We start from the raw sequence: 18220 nt of genomic DNA, 5'->3' as shown, positions 1-18220 counted from the left end.
CTTAACAGAATTAAACAGAATTAATTAAATTAAGTTTTACTTAATTATATTGTATTTTATTAAACGAGTAAAGTATAAGTATAATTAGTTTTTTGTTCAAGAATAACGCGCAGGTGAATTTTAAGATTCAATTTAATTCATTGTTTTGTAGAAAATATGGCGCATGTATACGACATATTGGAAATATTTCGTAATAGAAATTCTGTAGTAATTAACACTTTTTTTGTGTTTTTTTTTTTAATACTTTATCACGATATATAAATATATGTATATATAAATATACATTCCATTTCAAATGCTTACGAGAAATCAAATTATACTTTCGACTATTAAAACAATTTATCGATTAGAATTCGCGTGGTCTGATGCCGCAAGAATTTCAAATTGATGTAAGAATCCAAATCCAAGATAAATTGTTTTTTGATTGTTTTTGAATAAAATATTTTTTGAATTAATGAGAATATTCATTCTTCAAATTTTAATTATTTAATTGGGAAATGAGAACTGAATGTACCCACATCTTGTACAATAGAATTTAGTAATGTTTGATTTAAGATTTTTGTTAATCACCACCTTCTAAGGTGGGGATTAAGTATTTTAAAAAACACTTACATATTTATATTGTCATTCATTTCAGCTAAGATTTACAATTCTTTGGCAAGCATTCTTACACAAAATCTTTAAAACTGTGACTACTTGACTTTATGTATGTAAATATAGCAACTTTCCAAATGGTTTGAGGCTTCATTTTATAACTAAACAGCATTTAGATACTCTTAAATATTTCATTTCGTTGGAAGAAAGTTTTTTTCCATCTCCACCGCCTCTCAAGTTTTCGGCTATCGAAATTTGTAAAACTTGAATTTTTGGCATATTATATTTCCAAAACTGCAAGCTTCCTCAAATTTCTATAAATATAGAAAGTCACGCAATTAACCCTTTAATTCGAGTTTTTGTTTCTTACAATCAAAAGTGTTAATTATTTTTTGAATAAGTCCGTTGGTCATATTATAAAAAAACTGTAAAATTTCGTTTGCGATGTTAATTTGTGATATTTTTTTATATTTCACATTTCTGAATTAAGAGTATTTTTCTTTTCTACACGTCTCTCACACCCACACGACATAATAGCAAAGGTCATTGTACTTTTGAATTTATTATCATTTTATAACAAAAATTATTTAGATACTAAATTATTTCCAATAAGTTAATATTCTATATACACACAGACTACTCGTGTGTACAGAATATGCTATACGGAATGTACAAATTAATGTATAAAATCCAAATTTATATTAGATAAATGTTATACATAAAATAGCCTAATGAAAATGTGCTTCTAAGGTACAAGAAGGATTAAGTCAGAATACCTCTGACTTAACCCTTCCTATTATACTTAATGAATAAGATATTAAAATACCAATCAGGTGTTTTCGAATTTGTTATTTTACTAGTCGTTTACTTATAAATTTTAGCTAAATTTTAAAATTTTTATTAATTTCAAAAATACTTACATATTTTGTTTAACATGTATTTCAATAATTTGCTGTTATTTCTTATTATTATTGCATCTTCAAATTTCTAATTAATATAAAATGTCTATAGATATGTTTTTATTAACAAAAATTTAAAGGTCAAGTTTGTTATGTCTGAAAGTTTTAAATTCTAACTTCGTTATTTGGTCAGTACAAAAAATTTACACAATAATTATATGCATATGTATGTAATTAATATTTATATATTGTATTAGTGCTTAAAATTTCAATATTATGTATGCACGTACATTAATCTTATTATATTATAGATATTAACGTATGGTATTAACAAAAAAATAATATCTATATTTATTACTATGCCAATTGACTACTTCAAAATTTAAAGCAAATATTTATGAGACCTTAGGCGTTTAATGTACCTTGCTTTCTTAATCATATTATGTACATATGAAATTATTAACAAGTCTGTAGAATGTGTATTTATCTGTATAAAAAACTTGTTAAGAAAATTTAAAGGTTGCCGCATGATATGCACTAATATTGAAAGAAATTTAAATAAGAATTTTAAAATATAGAACTTAACATTTTCCACTTGTAATTTTTCTATTTAGAATTGTCATTTTTATTTTTTAATATTTATTTTATTCATCCAATATACAGTCGGTTATACAATTAAAATGCAATTTTGCACGGGAACCCTATAAATTATTTCAAGTTGTGGAGATTTATCAAAATTTATAGAGATGATGTATTTGTAAATGAAACAAATAATATGATACATGCTTTAAATGATATTTTTAATTGGAAAATAACATTTATAAAAAATAAAAACACTCCTTAAAATATGTAAACCAAAAAATAAATTAATCTATGTATTTATAATAACATGTATAACGTAATATGATGAGTATAGATATTTATCCAAGGATACATTCATGGGTATGGAATATAACATACGAATATTATATATATTCGTGATTCCTTACTTGCAGGAACTCTTCAATTCAATTAAGATCTTGTTCGAAAAATTCATTGATATTCAACTGAATTGTCAAATCCCCATTTCACTTCAATAAAATCTTTTTTGTTTCATTTTAGATTGAATGCTAGTCTGATATTTTTTGAATTAAAAATATGATTTTTTTTTGTTCAAAAATTTTGTAAATTTTTCAAGTTAAGGTTCAAGTTCTGGAGGCTTCACTGTATTACCAAAATTCAACAATTATTAAAAGTGAGTTTAATGTATAAGTTGCCTTTACTTTTTATAATATGCATTTGAATATGTGCAGAAGCTCCTCTATGTTTAAATTTTTAAATCCATTTCAATTTACTCTATTGGAGCACATATTGTATATAATTTTAACATTATGTGAAGAAAAAACAATAAAGGCTTTTTTTACAAAAACTTTTCTTTTTATTCTAATTTACTTAGAACTATGAAAAATTAAAGGATCGAAATATTATAGTACATTAAAAAAATGACACATTGTACCATAAAAATTCTATCTCATACTTCGTAATATAACTATGTATAACAAAAAATTTCATAATTATTTAAAATTCTAAACTGATCTGAAATAATATTTTACATTATTCAACCAATTCATTTAGTGATTACTTAATTTTTAAAAATATTATGTTAGCATTATTTTTTTGCGAAGTTGATTATTTTAAGTGTTTTTTTTTAATAATATTTGTGACGTGATGTGTTTGTTTTTTTTTAAATAAACTATTTTTTATAAAATGATATATATATATAGTGTATGTACATGAACTTAGTTTAGTGAAATATGTAAATAATGAGTACACCCACACATTAATTTACGCGTAAAATAATGAAGTTCAAGAACACAAACAATTTTCAATATCAGAAATTGAAACAAAAATATAAAAACGTAAATTTATAATAAAATTATATCGAAAACTAATAATTTTTACATCATACATACTTACATAATGTAGGTATATAGGTGTAAATCAAAGTGCCAGAAATCAAGGTGTAGGTGTATTAAAATCTAGATTGTGTACTTTATTGCTCATATTAATTTGGATACAAAGCTTTGGGTATTTGCGGAATTTGAACTGTGCTTTAATTTCTATATTTAAATCAATATATGTGTTTGTGTATATATACTTCAGATTTTATAGAAAAACTTGTTTTGTAATATTTCTAAACTGATTTCGTATAGTTGATTTAAAATACACAGCCCTAAATTTTCGAATGTCCTACAATTGTAGATTATACTTCGTATGTGGAGTTCCAAAATACGAACTGCAATTTAAGTTTTAATTTGGTCCTCGACGGAACTATATCTACATTATATCATCTACATTATATCTACAGTTAATTATAAAAGAAATCCATTTACTGTATAATCTTTTTTCTAATATGCAATAAACGATACATGAAAAAAAAAAAGTGCTATGTAAAAAATTATATCTTATAAAATAAAATTTCTTGAGGACTTCATGAGAAGTTTTTTTTAGTAAGTCAAGAAATTTTGTTATATCTGGTTTGATATAGTTTTTACTAATAGACGTTTTGTAAACTTGAAATATTTAGTCCTAAAGTTTATTATTTGCTAAAGTAAAAAAAAACAGATAATAAAAAAGACTTTATTAGCTATGATCTGTCTGCTTGCCTGTCTGTCTGCTCGTGTGTCTGTTTTCAAAACTTTTACGAAATAATAGATAGTTGAAATTTTATATACAAATAGCTCTTTTCTTATACTTGACTCTAGAACTGTTATAGCTATAATTTTGTTTTGGGTGTAATAAATAACGTAGTACGGTCTCCCATACACAAACTTGCAATACGCTCACTATTTAACTGCCTCACTAAAGAAGTTTCCATGGCCAAATAATTTTACTTTTTTCTGTGATCCCCTGTAGCTCAAAAATCTATTTCATAACAACTATTGCATTTTAAATTTCATCAGAATATAATTTATTGAAAATTTCTCATAATTGAAATAATAAAATTGTTATTCATATCTTATCTATTAAAAACAATATTTAAAATAAAAGGGAATATTCTGCTTTTCAGCCGTTTTCATTGAGTATTCATTTGAGTAGTTATTTATAGACACAATATACAGCAATTTTAAAATAATTATGAAGAACGTATGCATTATAAAAATAAATTTATATGTATATAAAAAACTAAAAATAATTTACATACTTAGAGTCAATTAAAACAAAAAGATTTTATTGCAGTATTCAAACCCTAAGGTTTTTTCGCAACATACCGGGAATAGCGATTATGATGTCCGCCACTGTACTAGAACATTTTCAATTGAAATTAAAAAAAAATATTATAATTTTAATATTAAACCCCTATTTTTAAATATTTAAACGAAAACAAAAAAAAATTCTGAAACACTTTGTTAAAAAATAAATTAAAGAAAAAATTTACAAATAATACAAAAATTTTATTAATTGGCGCAACTGCATTTAAATATGAAATCAGAAAATAAAATAATTATAAGAGAAAAAAATAAAATTTTTAAAATTAAATTCAAGTTATAAATAAAATAATTCTAAAGGTCACGCGATTAATAATTTTTTGGCTGTTTATTCTTTTTTCCTTATTTTTATAATTATAAAATATATAAAAATAAGAAAATATAAGTTTTCTTCAATAAATCATGCCGCACATGCAGTCTTACAATTTACAAGTTTGTAAACAACCATATTAATGTAGGTAGATGCTTAATTACATTAAAATATTAAAGTTTTTTTTAACGTTGAACAACAGTCCGAAATATTGATAATTAAAAAAACACAATCTTCACTTTAAGAATAAATTTAAAAAATTCTTTTTTGATATTTCCGTGACTTTATTTATTTTTTGAAAAATCACATGATGCGTAATTGGAAATTATATTAAAAAAAAAACATAAAATGATTTGCATGAGAAAAATATAAAAAAATATTATGTATAAGTAGAAATAGAATAAAATAAATAAATAAATATGTATGTATATAAAAATAAATAATTTTTCACGATTTAATGAGATATTTTGTATAATTTTATATACTTTTATAATATACCCATATAACATGATTTCATGTAGATTTTCTTCAATGCAAATTTTACTCATCGGAAAACTCAATATATTTTTTGTGTTACGAGTCAACAAATTTATTTGAAATATTTTTTATTTGTTTCATAATTTAATATGAAATTAAATATTATGTATAATATTTTTATTTTATAACATATTAAACTTTCATTTATTAAAATAAAAATATTCATTCAAAAATATTAAGTTCATCATTATTGTTTCGGCAATAAAAAAAGTGACACACTAACCATACCCAATAAGTATATAATATCATAATGTATGTTTGCATATCAAATATAACAAATTATAAAATTTCTAGTATAAGCTTATTATTTAATCGCTTTATTCTTCTATTTATCATCATTTTGTTACATTATATGTAACTTATTTAACAATATTATGGCATTTACATTTTTGTTTATTACGAGTACATACATTATTGTTTCAAATTTTGAAAGATTCATTATTTATTCAAAATAAAATCACATACTTATTGGCGTGAGTTTATATTTCTAATATGTTATCTATTTTCAATACATTTATAAAAAAAAATTGAAACAGACTGTGTTAATTTATTATTTATGTTTGACTGTGTGCCGCTTTACAAACCTTTTAACATCTTTAAAATTGAAAGCTGAAATTTTACACAGATATAAATCTTTAGTATAAAATTATTTCTTTAAAAGAATCCTAAAAAAATCCTAAAAAGGCCATTTTTAGCACTTTTCCAAAAATTTTTTGAAAAAAAGTGCTTATTAGTTTCACTCTGTCCGTCCGTCCGTCCGTCCGTCCGTCCGTCTGTCCGTGTGTCTGTTTACAAAACTTCTACATTCTTAAAGATAGAAAGCTGAAATTTAATACGTACATAGATCTTTACTAGAAACTTATTTTCGTAGAACAAAATTTTTACCTATCTCCCCCCCTCTAGAAGTTATACCCCCCCAAAGCACTAAAAATGGCCTATTTTAACTATTTGTTGCAATGAAACCATAAGCATTTTTGAAATTTTGCAAACGCAGAAGGGCAGTGACTTGCTTCCCCTACCGCGGTATACTATAGTTAAACTTTAGAAAAACAAAATGGCCGTTTAAATTTACCGTTATCTAAAGTCCTTTTTTTCCAAATTTTTCATGTCGTTTTTCTTCTAGACCCCAGCCTGTAGAAGCTTGAAATTTTAGGAGCTTTTAGACATTAACAAGTAGTTCATTTCGTTAGAAGAAAATTTTTTTCCATCTCCACCCCCTCTCAAGTTATGGCCTCTTGAAATTTGTGAAATATGCATTTTTGACACCTTATATTTCTGAAACCGCAAGTTTTTTCAAATTTCTATAAACGCAAAAAGTTTACAGTAAATTCCATGAAATTAAAAAATATAATTATTTTTCTTAACTCACACAATTAACCCTTAAAATCGAGCATTATGTTAACCCCTGTTTATATTAAATTTTGCTTTATTTCAAAGACTGCATAAATGGTTCATCCTAAATATATGCAATCCTAGAAATAGTTTCGTTTATAAATGAAAATAATTTTAATAGTGTGGTGGATATACATAGACTGTTTTTAAAAGCAGTATTTTCACTTGTTTAAGGGAAAAGTGCTACAATACAAACCATTGGTTTGACCCAACTTTATTTTGCCGTAAATATTTATTGTAACGAATCCACAACTATATATTAAATTCTTCAAATGCCACAGGTGGCGAAATGCTTCTTCTACCGCGGTAGGCATAAAATGTTATCTAAAACCCGTTTCAAAATTTTTCCAAATTTTTGATATAGTTTTCTTCTCCAGAATAATTTCTCTCGAAACAATTTATGAAAGTTTTTTTAAACCAAATTAATGAAACTTTTAAATAGGGTTTTGAGTATTTGTATAGTCCATTTTTTTGCCCGAGCTGTTTTGAAAAAGTTTTCAACTTAACTTTACCGTATTTTGACATACGATATGCTATTTTTCTCTTAACTTCTATAAAATTAACTAAAAGTGTTCAAAACATGTGTTTTGTTGAATTTCCATACAATTTTTCTCAAATAAAAATTTTTTTGCTTTTTCATACACATTCAAACTTAAGTGTGATTGATAGAATTTCTATGACCATCAAACGAAAAATTTTCAAAGTAATTTTATTCACATTTTATTGCAATTTGAAAATTTTTTAGTCCTAATTAAAAACAAGAAAAGTATTATTCAGTTGGTCCTTCCTGATATTCTCTCGCACAAAATTTGCACATTACGTCAAAATCAAATATAATCAAATATAAAAAAATGTACTGGTTGATTGGAAAATACTCACCTCTGTCCGTACAAAACAAACTTTTATTGTACAAACAAGTTTTGAAACCTGTTTGGACATATGGTTGCCAGCTTTGGGGATGCACCAAAAAGAGTAATGTTGCAATAATACAACGGTTGCAAAACAAAATAATAAAAAATGCAGTAAATGCTCCATGGTACGTTAGAGTCAAAGATCTACAAAGAGACCTTCAAATAAACTCTGTTGCTGAAGAAATAAAAAGTAGAGCAAGAAGACATGAAGAAAGGCTTGTCCGGCATGTGAACGTCGAGGTACAACAACTATTGGACAACACAAACATAACACGACGACTACAAAGAACTAAACCTTATGAACTAAAATAATTTATAAAAACGAGTATGTATTATTAACATATTAAAACGGGGGGTAGATGTCACTTTAGATAATCTATCAATAAATTTTATAGTAAATTAGGTTAAAATTAAATTACTCATTAGTCATATTATTAGGACTAGATTGTAATATAAAAATTAATAAAAAAAAAAAAAAAAAAAAAAATTACGTCAAAATCATCTAAGTTTAGGCAATTTTAACGTAATGAGTGTTGTTTTAACTAATGCCCAATATTGATCTACATAAAGTAGATATAGCATACTATTCAACAATTTCTTTTACCAAGGCTTTGAGAAAAAAAACCTTGGTAAAAGAAAATTCATATAATAAATAAATAAATTGTGCACATAATAAATTAATAAAGACAAACGACCAAATTTAAAAAAAAAATATGTAAAATCAAGTTAATTAAAAAATATATAAGTTAAATTTTCGCGGCAATTCAATCTAATATTTTATTCAAAAAGTAAATCTTAATAATTTATAATATATAATCTAAAATTTAATGGCCATGAATAATAAAAAAAGTTTTTATATGTTACGTAAATTGCCGGTACAATAAAATATCCAAACACAAATGTTTGTGTATACATAAATATGTACATATAGTTATAATTTCTTATTTTTATATACATAATTAAGTTCGAAAACAAAAGTTTATTCATATACATATGTATGCTACAGAACTAACTACACTATACTATATATAAATAAAATAGTTGTTTCTAACGGGTTTAATGCCATTACCTATATAACAAATTGGTTGTTGCTGAAATTAATCTACTTGTTATGAAAACTAATTAATTGTTTTTTTTTTTAAGAAAAACTTTTTGCTACGCAATGTTATCACAAAATCAATGGAAAAAGATGGTCGAATGGTCAATTTACTGCACACTCACTTTCAATAAAATAATTGATAAATATCTGATTTTCTCAACGCACGCTTTAAATCCCTTTGTCAAATTAGAAATGTCAAATTTTTTCTGATGATGTGAGTGTGTAGTTATAAATTTATTATTTCCATCTTATATAATAATTAAAATTATTCTAAACTAGACTATTTTTGGTATTTTGTTTTCAAGTTTTTTCTTTCTATTATAATAATCTAATCTAACCTTACTTTATTTTTAATACGCATACATATAAAACGCATATACAAACATTGCAAATTGAATGTGTGAAAATACACAATTTTTTAAAATTTTGTTTTTAATCTTGTTTTTTTATTTTTAATAACATTGAACAAATTAATTTAACTACTTAAATTAACTTTTTTATTATTTTATTTTATATATAGTATATATACATGAGTATTATAAGCGTATATATATATTTTGTGTATATACCTAGATACATATATATAGACTTTATGTATTACAGCGATTATAAGCGTAAGAAATCAGTATAGTATTGGTAATTTACTGAAATTATTGTAAAGGCAGTATAAAAAATTATATAAAATAAAATAAAACTCACCTTCTACACATGAAACCATGCCTCTACGTTTCATATTTTTTGTTTCTGTTTTCTTTATTCTTTTTATTTAACTTTTTTATTTATATTTTATTTATTTTTTTGTTTTCGCGGTGTCTGGCTTAATAAGAACTTTTTAAAAACACATGTAAGTAGTTAAGTACTTTATTTTTTTTTTATTATTTTTACCTATATGTACTTGTACTTAAATTGTATTTTTTTTTTATTTAATTAAATTTAAATTATTTTTTATCTCTTTCTATTTTATTTGCTTTTCCTTTATTCTATTTAGAAATTCTTTATTTTTTTTCAATTCTTTATTTTTTTAGTTTGATTTTATTTTGTTTGTTTTTTTTCTTGATTTTATGAGTTTCGTGTAAAACTTGTCTTAAAAATTAAAATCATATTTTTTACGCGTATTTTTAACGATAGGCTACGCGGAATGTTGCTGTCAATACTGTTATTATTGGTTATGTTGAAAAAAAGTTTTCTTCTTTTTTTTGTTTTTGCTTGTTAACGGAAATTAGCAAAAATTGACAGTTGCTGGTTTATATGCATTTTTTATTATTGTTTTTTTTTTTGTAAGTTTTCACGGTTATTTCTCTGTTAATTTTGCTTTTTTGAGTTTTTGTATTTTGATTTTTTTATGTAAATTTTTGTTTTCCTTGCTTTTTTTTTTGGTATTTTACATTAAAAATAATTCGTAATGAATGAAATTTAAAATAGTTTTTGACCATACGAATCTAATTTCTCTACTGTCTCCTCTTGTTATTCTTTTAATTTTAAATCAAGAGGAGAAGAAAAATAAACAAAAAATTGTTTTTATATTTTTTTACTATTTGTATTTGTGAAAATTTATAATATGAAACACAAAATGAAACAACAAAAAGAAATTTGTTTTTTCTTTCGTTTTTTTCTTTTTTTTGCTAAATTTTATTTTTTGTTTTTATTTTTATTTTTGTTATTTTTTTTTTATTATTTTCGTTTTGACTAATAAACAAATGACAATATCACCTATAAGTAATTACAAACAATAATATTATAATTTTATAAAGGATATTGCAAAACAACAACAAAAAACAATTTATATTAAAAAGAAAAGAAAAACAACCAGAAAAATCACAAGCAGAAGATGAAAAAAAATAATTTTTCAATATCAAACAATGCACTCATCAATGGTATTTGTATTTTGTATATATGTAACATAAGTATAATTGTACAGAAAGAAAAAATGAATAGCGAAAAATGAAATTTTCTCAAAAAAAAAAAAAAGGGAAGAAAATAGAAAATGTAAAAATTGAAAATTTTAAATAGGAACAAGAGAGCAAAGTATCATCAACTTAATCGAAGTATGTAAACTATGTATATAAGAAGTATTAATGTATGTGTGCCTAAATATTGTCATATATGTAAGTGAATGTAAAAGCCCATTTTATGAATCATGATAATTTATATGAGATTATACAAAACTATTTTGATTTTTTAACTATAATAAAAATTATTATTCTTTTAAGGTAAAAATAAGTGCCAAATTAGAAAAATCCAAAATGTTACAAAATCCAGAACCTAGAAATCCGCATTTGAATTAAATTTTCCAAACTTTTTCGTTTTGAATTTTATGAGTTGCAAAGTATCGAGTTTCATTATAGTTTATACATAAAATTTGACGAATCACTCTATTATATCTTGTTTAAAAATATTTGAACGTGCAGGAAAAAGCAGAGAGATTCTCAAAGCCAAACTCGGTTCAAAATTTAGTGTTACAAGTTGGTGGCGCATTTGACTCATTTCATAGAAACTACATATTTTTGACTTTTTTTGACTTGATAATATAAAAACTTGGAATAAAACAGATCAAAAAACCCATATTTTTAAAGTTTTAATGAGGGAAATCAAACTTCAGAAATCAAAGAAAATTTTATCGCATACATTAAGGAGAAAAACTTAGTCACATTTGGATGAAAAAAGGTTTGATAAAAAAAATAGTCGAAAATTTCAAATTTTTTATAAATTTTAGAGGCTGATATTTCTGAAGAGAAAGGCGAGTTAAAAAAAAAATTTTTCTAATGAAAAAAGTATTTTTATTCATACATAAAAACTACTGGTTAAAATTTGGATATTTTGTACAACTTTGAAGGATAAAAAGTTTTTAAGTTTGGTGTGAGAAATCGAAAAATGTTCTTCAGCTGGAGTGGACGAATGTTTTGTTTTATATAATTTTGATAGAAATGAGTTAATACCATTAACTTATTTTATAATTTGAAGAAATTTGTCTTTTAGTATTTAAATTAAAGTTTTAAACTACATTATGTAGAAAATTTTAAATTGAGAAGATATCCACACTATTCTTTTCAAATTCAAAATTATATAAATGGATAAAATTACCCAAAAAACTTGTGACACTGGGAATTTATTTCTGTTCGAAAAAGAAAAACGATATTAAATTTTTTATAATAAAAATCAACCCGTTGTTTTTGCCTTTGTGTATTAATTATGTTTGTATGTATATATGTGATGGATATGGTCACATTTCATTTTTAGTTTCAATGTTGTTATTTTTAATTTTATAATATAAGAGGTATATAAATGATATTGTATATAATGTGATTGTACTTGAAATAAAAATCGTCTACTTTTTTTTCTTTTTTTGTCGTTTTATTTTTCATTTCTATTCCCTCCTATTCTTTTTTATATATGTATGTATATGTACAAATATAAAATAAATAATATTGTATAATATTCAAACAAAAATAATAATATATTATAGTTTACGCCACGTTCCGTATGTATTTCGGCTCCCCTTGACATATGGAAATGAAAGTACATTATAATTATATATGCATATGTATACATACATACATTCATATTATATTTTTAGAATTTCGTGCAGTAAAAAGGAAAAAATATAAAAAGAAAAAAATTGAAACCCAACGTGTATTTTTAAATTTCATCTCTTATAAAATAAACAATTTGTTGCCAAAAATTATAAAATTATAATAAATAATCTTATATTAGCTGCAAATACAATAGAAAATCTTATAGGAGTTAGGATGGTCCCTCATATATATGTGTATATGTATTTCACTTATGTACATGTTTATTTTCGTTTTTACGATCGAAATTTTCCTAAAAAAATATATTATTTTAATTAATATTTTATATTGTATTTGTACAAATGTATTTAAATTGTTAAAATATACTAAAAATATTTATACTATAAGGTGTATATAAATTATGTAGGCACCTGAATATTTAAAGTTTGGAAAGAATATTAAAAATAAGCATTCAACAATATTTATGTATAATATATACAATTGTATAGATATAACAATCGTTCATTTCGGCGGCATATATAACAATTGGTCCGAATTGGTAAATGAAATTCAGTTTCGTTTGGAAATTTTATTAGACAAAAGTAAAAACTAGGTTTATCAATTAAAAAATTAATATTAGAAAATTAATTTTCCATATAAAAATATAATTCCATTACCTGGAGTAATTGTTCAATACACTCCCAGAAGGCAAGTAATATTCAAATCCGGCGGAAGCATCGGAAGCTTTCATTTCCTATGGAATTAATGGTATATACATATTTAGAATTGTAATTTGCATTTACCTAATGCAACATTTCACGATTATTAGAATCGATTCTCGATATATTATAAAGTATTATGTTTTTCAAAAGAAATTTGTCCTTGAAGGAATTGCAGTCGAAACCATGTGCATATATAAAGCAAATTTATTTTTTGAATCTTAAAAGTAGTTTGACCAACTATTATCTTTCGTATTCTAATTGTGAATTTTCCCATGAAGAAAACGGATGCATCCTGATTTAAATTTTATTTACATCAAATTTATTTTTGAATATATATATAAATATAAGAATATCGTGATTATTCTCGTGATTAGGGCACTATAAAGATGTAAGTATGCGGATTCAATTTATTCCTTGCGCAATACTAAAAAAAAGTGTATGACAACTGCAAAATTCTGTTTAATACAAAATTTTTGAGATTCAATATTATTCTCCTGAATTTCGAATCCATATATTATCATAAAAAACCACATATAATTTTTGACCAATAGTTTAGAAGCTTAAGATTAGACCTTTAACAAATCTACGTTTCAGACTCTGTTTCTGTGAAGTTTTTTTGAAGAGAGCTGTTTATATTTGTAGCTTAATCATTTTGCTGTATTGTCTTTAGAATTAATATAGAATATTGTTTCCTATTGCAAAAGTAATATTTTCAAATGGCCTTTTGTATTTACAAATTGTTCTAATCAAAGTGTCTGAGGCTGTATATTATTGCAATGTCAGGATTTACATGTATTTTTGCAAAATTCAAAGAAAAATTCCGATAAATATGCAATATGTGCCATACAAGTACAAGCAAGTACATATGTATGTATATATTTACAATTTTCTTTTCTATACCTCAAGTTTAATTAGAACTAAATCAATTTATTGCACAAATTTAATACATTAAGAGCAAAATGCAAAATAAAATAAAACAATATTCTCTTTTTATTCTTTTCTTCTTTTGCATAGACGTGCGTTTGAGAATTTTCATAATATTTTCACGTCACTTGTAAAATAGACAGAAAATCTAAGTATATTTTATATGACGTAAAACTATTATTATTTTATAAGAAAAAAATGTGTTTTAGCACGTTTTTGCATTTTTTTCTCGTAAACAAATTGAATTAAGAACTTTACCATTATATATAGACGTAAAGTTTGAGGAAAAAAGTTAAAAATTTTTTTCGGAATACAAGTTTTGTCACTCATTTTGTCAAAGTATATCATTGTCACAAAATTTAAAATGCATTAATTGCGGAATGTAATAAAAAAGTAAAAATTGTCAAAATAATGCACAAAATTTTTAACAACTGTAAAATAAAATAAAAGATTTAAAAGAACATGGTGGGGATACACGTATTATGTATAAGTGACATAACGTACTGTGTAGATATACGAATGAGTATGTACATAAAGTATGTATCTACAATAATTGCTAATAATATTTACAAAATATACAACTCATAAATCTATGTGATGTTTACGTGTATATAAAATATAAATATGAAAAACTATTTTGTTAAAAACCATGCAAAGAGTATTGATTCATTATGGAATTTCATTACTTTTTAAAAGAAAATTTTCCAGATGCTAAAATTGTTTTTTCTTAGAAAAAATTTTTTATGAATATCTCGAATAAGCAAAGTTATTATAAGAATGTAAGAAAGAAATTATCATGTATCTAAGTTCATATTTTGTATTTTGTTTATACATACATAAACATAAATTATTAAACTTACGAGGAAAGTGTATTTACATATATGAGGAAATTTTGAATTATGAATGTTTTAATTTTCGTTTCTATTTTCAAAAGAATTTTTATTTGTGATTGGAAAGTTTTCAATTCCATAAAAGTTTTTAAGAAAAATAATGGTATATTTAAATATATGTATATGCATAATTACATATATCAAGCGCATGGAGATTACATACAAACTTTTAGTCCTGTTGAACACAACAGTTGAAAGATATACAAAAGAATTACTTTAAAAATCCTGAAAAAAAATTATATTGTTAATTATTGTTTCGTTTATGGTAAAATTTCCTAAAATAAATTTGTCCATACATGTACATATATACATGCATATATAAAAACATATTTTTGTTCGAATTATTTTTCTTGTACAAGTCTTAAAGACAAAAGAAAGACAAACCTTTGCATAAGGTTATTTCTTCAAAAGTTGTAATTTTAGTTTAAAACATCCAATTTATAAATTAATATGAAAAACTGAAACTACATTCATAAACTAGTGTTATTTTAATGCAATTACTTTTTTTAGGTTATAGTTTGATTGACATTTTTACTGATGAAATTTTTCAAACTGATTGTATAAAATTAATATATACAAGCAGCCTCTTTACATACATAAGTATTATTTTTAAAATTTAAAAATTAAAAAACAAAAGAAATATTTAGCAGAAAACGTCAAGTAAAAGCTCAATTCTCCTATTCTTCAAATAATCCTATTCAACTGAAATTTTTATATTACTAAGCTGTCAACATAATATGCATTTTATTTTGCAGTATAATAAAGATACATACATAGTTATAAAACATTGTTTTTTATACGTCTATTTGAAATATATCAAAGAGTTTTACTTTCGATACAGCGTTTTAAGTGAAATTGAAATATGTAGGAATTAAATTTAAATCGCTTTTTACTGCGTTAAGTTTAATAATATTTACAAAACATGTGAATTTTATTTGAATACAAAAAAAATAATTATTAAACTAAATTTTACAATTTCTTCTTTAAACTTTAAGAAAATATTAAACTTCAAGAAATTTATAAAATAATACTACAGTGGAACATTTTGATACTTATTAAAATTTTGAAAAAACGTCAAATTTTTAAATAATTTTTTTTACAACTTTCATTTTATGAATGCTGCCATTGAAGTAAAAAAAAAATTTAATTTTTTTTTAAACGCTTCCATATTCTTAGTACTAACATTTCCAAACTTATATGTTGGCTACATTGTATTTCATTTTTGACGACTGTCAATGTCACATATTGCTTTTATACAAATCAAAAATGATTCATCCAAAACAATCAAACAAACTTTAAATTTATTTTTATTCACAAAAAGTAAAAAACAAACCTGACAGAAACCGAACCGAAATAAAATTTTTTTTTCCAAAACCAGTCAATGAGAAGATTGTGAACTGTATTGTTAGTAAATAACTTTAAACGCGCTTCAAATAAAAAAAAAGTGAAAATTTCAGCAAAAAAATAAAGAAAAAGAAAATTTTTTAAAAGAAACAAAAAAATTCTTTATGGAATTTGTGTTTTTTGTTCTTTTATTGTGTCAAAATTGTGAAAAGAAATTGAAAATTGTTTCAATAAAAATGTAAAATTTAATTTTTTAAAAATAAGTTTTTTTTCCTTTGGTTTATTTTGAAGTAATAAAGTGGTTTACATGTTCTTCTGTTCATTGATAAAGGAGAATCTTTAGTTGTGTGTTGTCAAAGAATTTTTGATGCAAGATGAAAAAAAAATTAAAGGAAAAAATTTATTACAAATAGTATTTTTAAGTGAAAAATAAATAAAATGCCAAAAAATTGATGATTTATATAAAAAATAAAAGAAATTTGGTATTTATATAAAGAAAAAAAGTAAAAAATTTAAAAATTATAATTGCATTTCCCGAATGAATTTATTGGATTAAAAAAAAAGTGTTTATAATACAGGAAAATGACTGAAAGGAAATTTACAAGAGGTAACAAAAATTTTGTACTACAAACACACATTTATATAAACCTAATTTTTATTTGTTTGATCAATTATCTATCTTAGCAAAGAAAATAGAAAAAATAAATTAAAACGTATTTTTCATTATTTTTAGGCCTTATAAAGCCGGGTATGGCGGCTCAATTACGTGAAACTGTTTCACAAGTAGTTCGTGAAAGTGCTGTTCTTGTAAGTTTTATTCTCATATTTCTTTTTAAATTATAAGCACAATATTGTTTAATTAATATTTATTGTTCTGATTATATTTTTCCTTTAATATTATTTATAAAAGAGCTGAAAGATAAAAGTAAGCACTTGAAAATGTTTTTTTTTGTGTATACACACATACATATTTATTTCATACCGCAAAATATTTTTTATTTATTGATTAAAAGATTCTGTATGTAGGCGGATACGTTTATCTAATTGAAACAAAATTGCTCTATACATATAAATACATACATATTATATGTAAGTGGTACATAGGTACAAATTTTTCCGGCTAAATTTACTTAAGTACTTATAACAAAAAAAAAAAAACATTACAATTGTGATACACCCAAGTATAACACATGTAAACAGATTTTTCCCAACATAATATCAAAATTAATGTGCGTTTATTGTATTCTCAATGATTTTCTTAACTCTGATCACAATTTAATATTTAATTGTAGTAAGTGAAATGTGGAAAATCTCAATAAAACTTAATGTTCTTATTTGAATAAATATTTTCTTACATAAAAACAAGAATGAAATTTCATAAATATAAAGTAAAAATTCTATTTTTGTATCTAATGAATTTTTTGCAGCATCATGTGTTGTTATTGATTTATCACGACTCTTACATAAATAGAATATGTAAAGTATATAAGCGGTAATAGATTTATTCATTATGGTTATATAATATTTTTGTGTATTTACTTTATGTATTTTCTTTTCTATATTAACTATAAAAAAATATTCAATGTAACAATTCCAATGCAATTTATGTTTACGTATGTAGTTGTTAAAAGTCAAGGTCATTTATTAAAAATACCAAATTTTTATACCAGCTAAGCAAGTACCTACCAGGCTGATATTGCAGGGATTTCAATGTTTATTATTTACATATATACTGTTACTCATTTATATATAGAAATTTTATATACAAGAACGTGAAAATAAAAACAAAGAAAAATATTTTGATGCTGTAGAATTCTAGATAAAAATCTTTAAATAAAAAC

General features: G+C 23.4%; 2 protein-coding genes across 4 annotated transcripts in view; one reads left to right on the top strand and one right to left on the bottom strand.

Moving 5' to 3' along the window:
* Positions 1-10422, bottom strand: part of LOC129615464 (protein phosphatase 1L) — a 55352-nt gene extending 44930 nt beyond the window's left edge. The window contains exon 1 of the mRNA XM_055530686.1: positions 9690-10422. Coding sequence (XP_055386661.1) covers positions 9690-9723 — 34 coding nt within the window. The 5' untranslated portion in view covers positions 9724-10422. The remainder of the gene's footprint in view (positions 1-9689) is intronic.
* A 5956-nt stretch (positions 10423-16378) lies between these two features.
* Positions 16379-18220, top strand: part of LOC129615484 (dedicator of cytokinesis protein 9) — an 80367-nt gene continuing 78525 nt past the window's right edge. For all 3 annotated transcript variants that reach the window (XM_055530731.1, XM_055530730.1, XM_055530732.1), the window contains exons 1-2: positions 16379-16986; positions 17113-17186. In XM_055530731.1, the coding sequence (XP_055386706.1) occupies positions 16962-16986; positions 17113-17186 (99 nt within the window). In that variant the 5' untranslated portion in view covers positions 16379-16961. The remainder of the gene's footprint in view (positions 16987-17112; positions 17187-18220) is intronic.

The sequence above is a fragment of the Condylostylus longicornis genome, unplaced genomic scaffold (assembly GCF_029603195.1).
Source record: "Condylostylus longicornis isolate FDR11 unplaced genomic scaffold, ASM2960319v2 ptg000135l, whole genome shotgun sequence".
Taxonomy (NCBI): domain Eukaryota; kingdom Metazoa; phylum Arthropoda; class Insecta; order Diptera; family Dolichopodidae; genus Condylostylus; species Condylostylus longicornis.
Note: the sequence above shows the minus strand (reverse complement) of the source record. Positions and strands in the feature narration are given on the sequence as shown.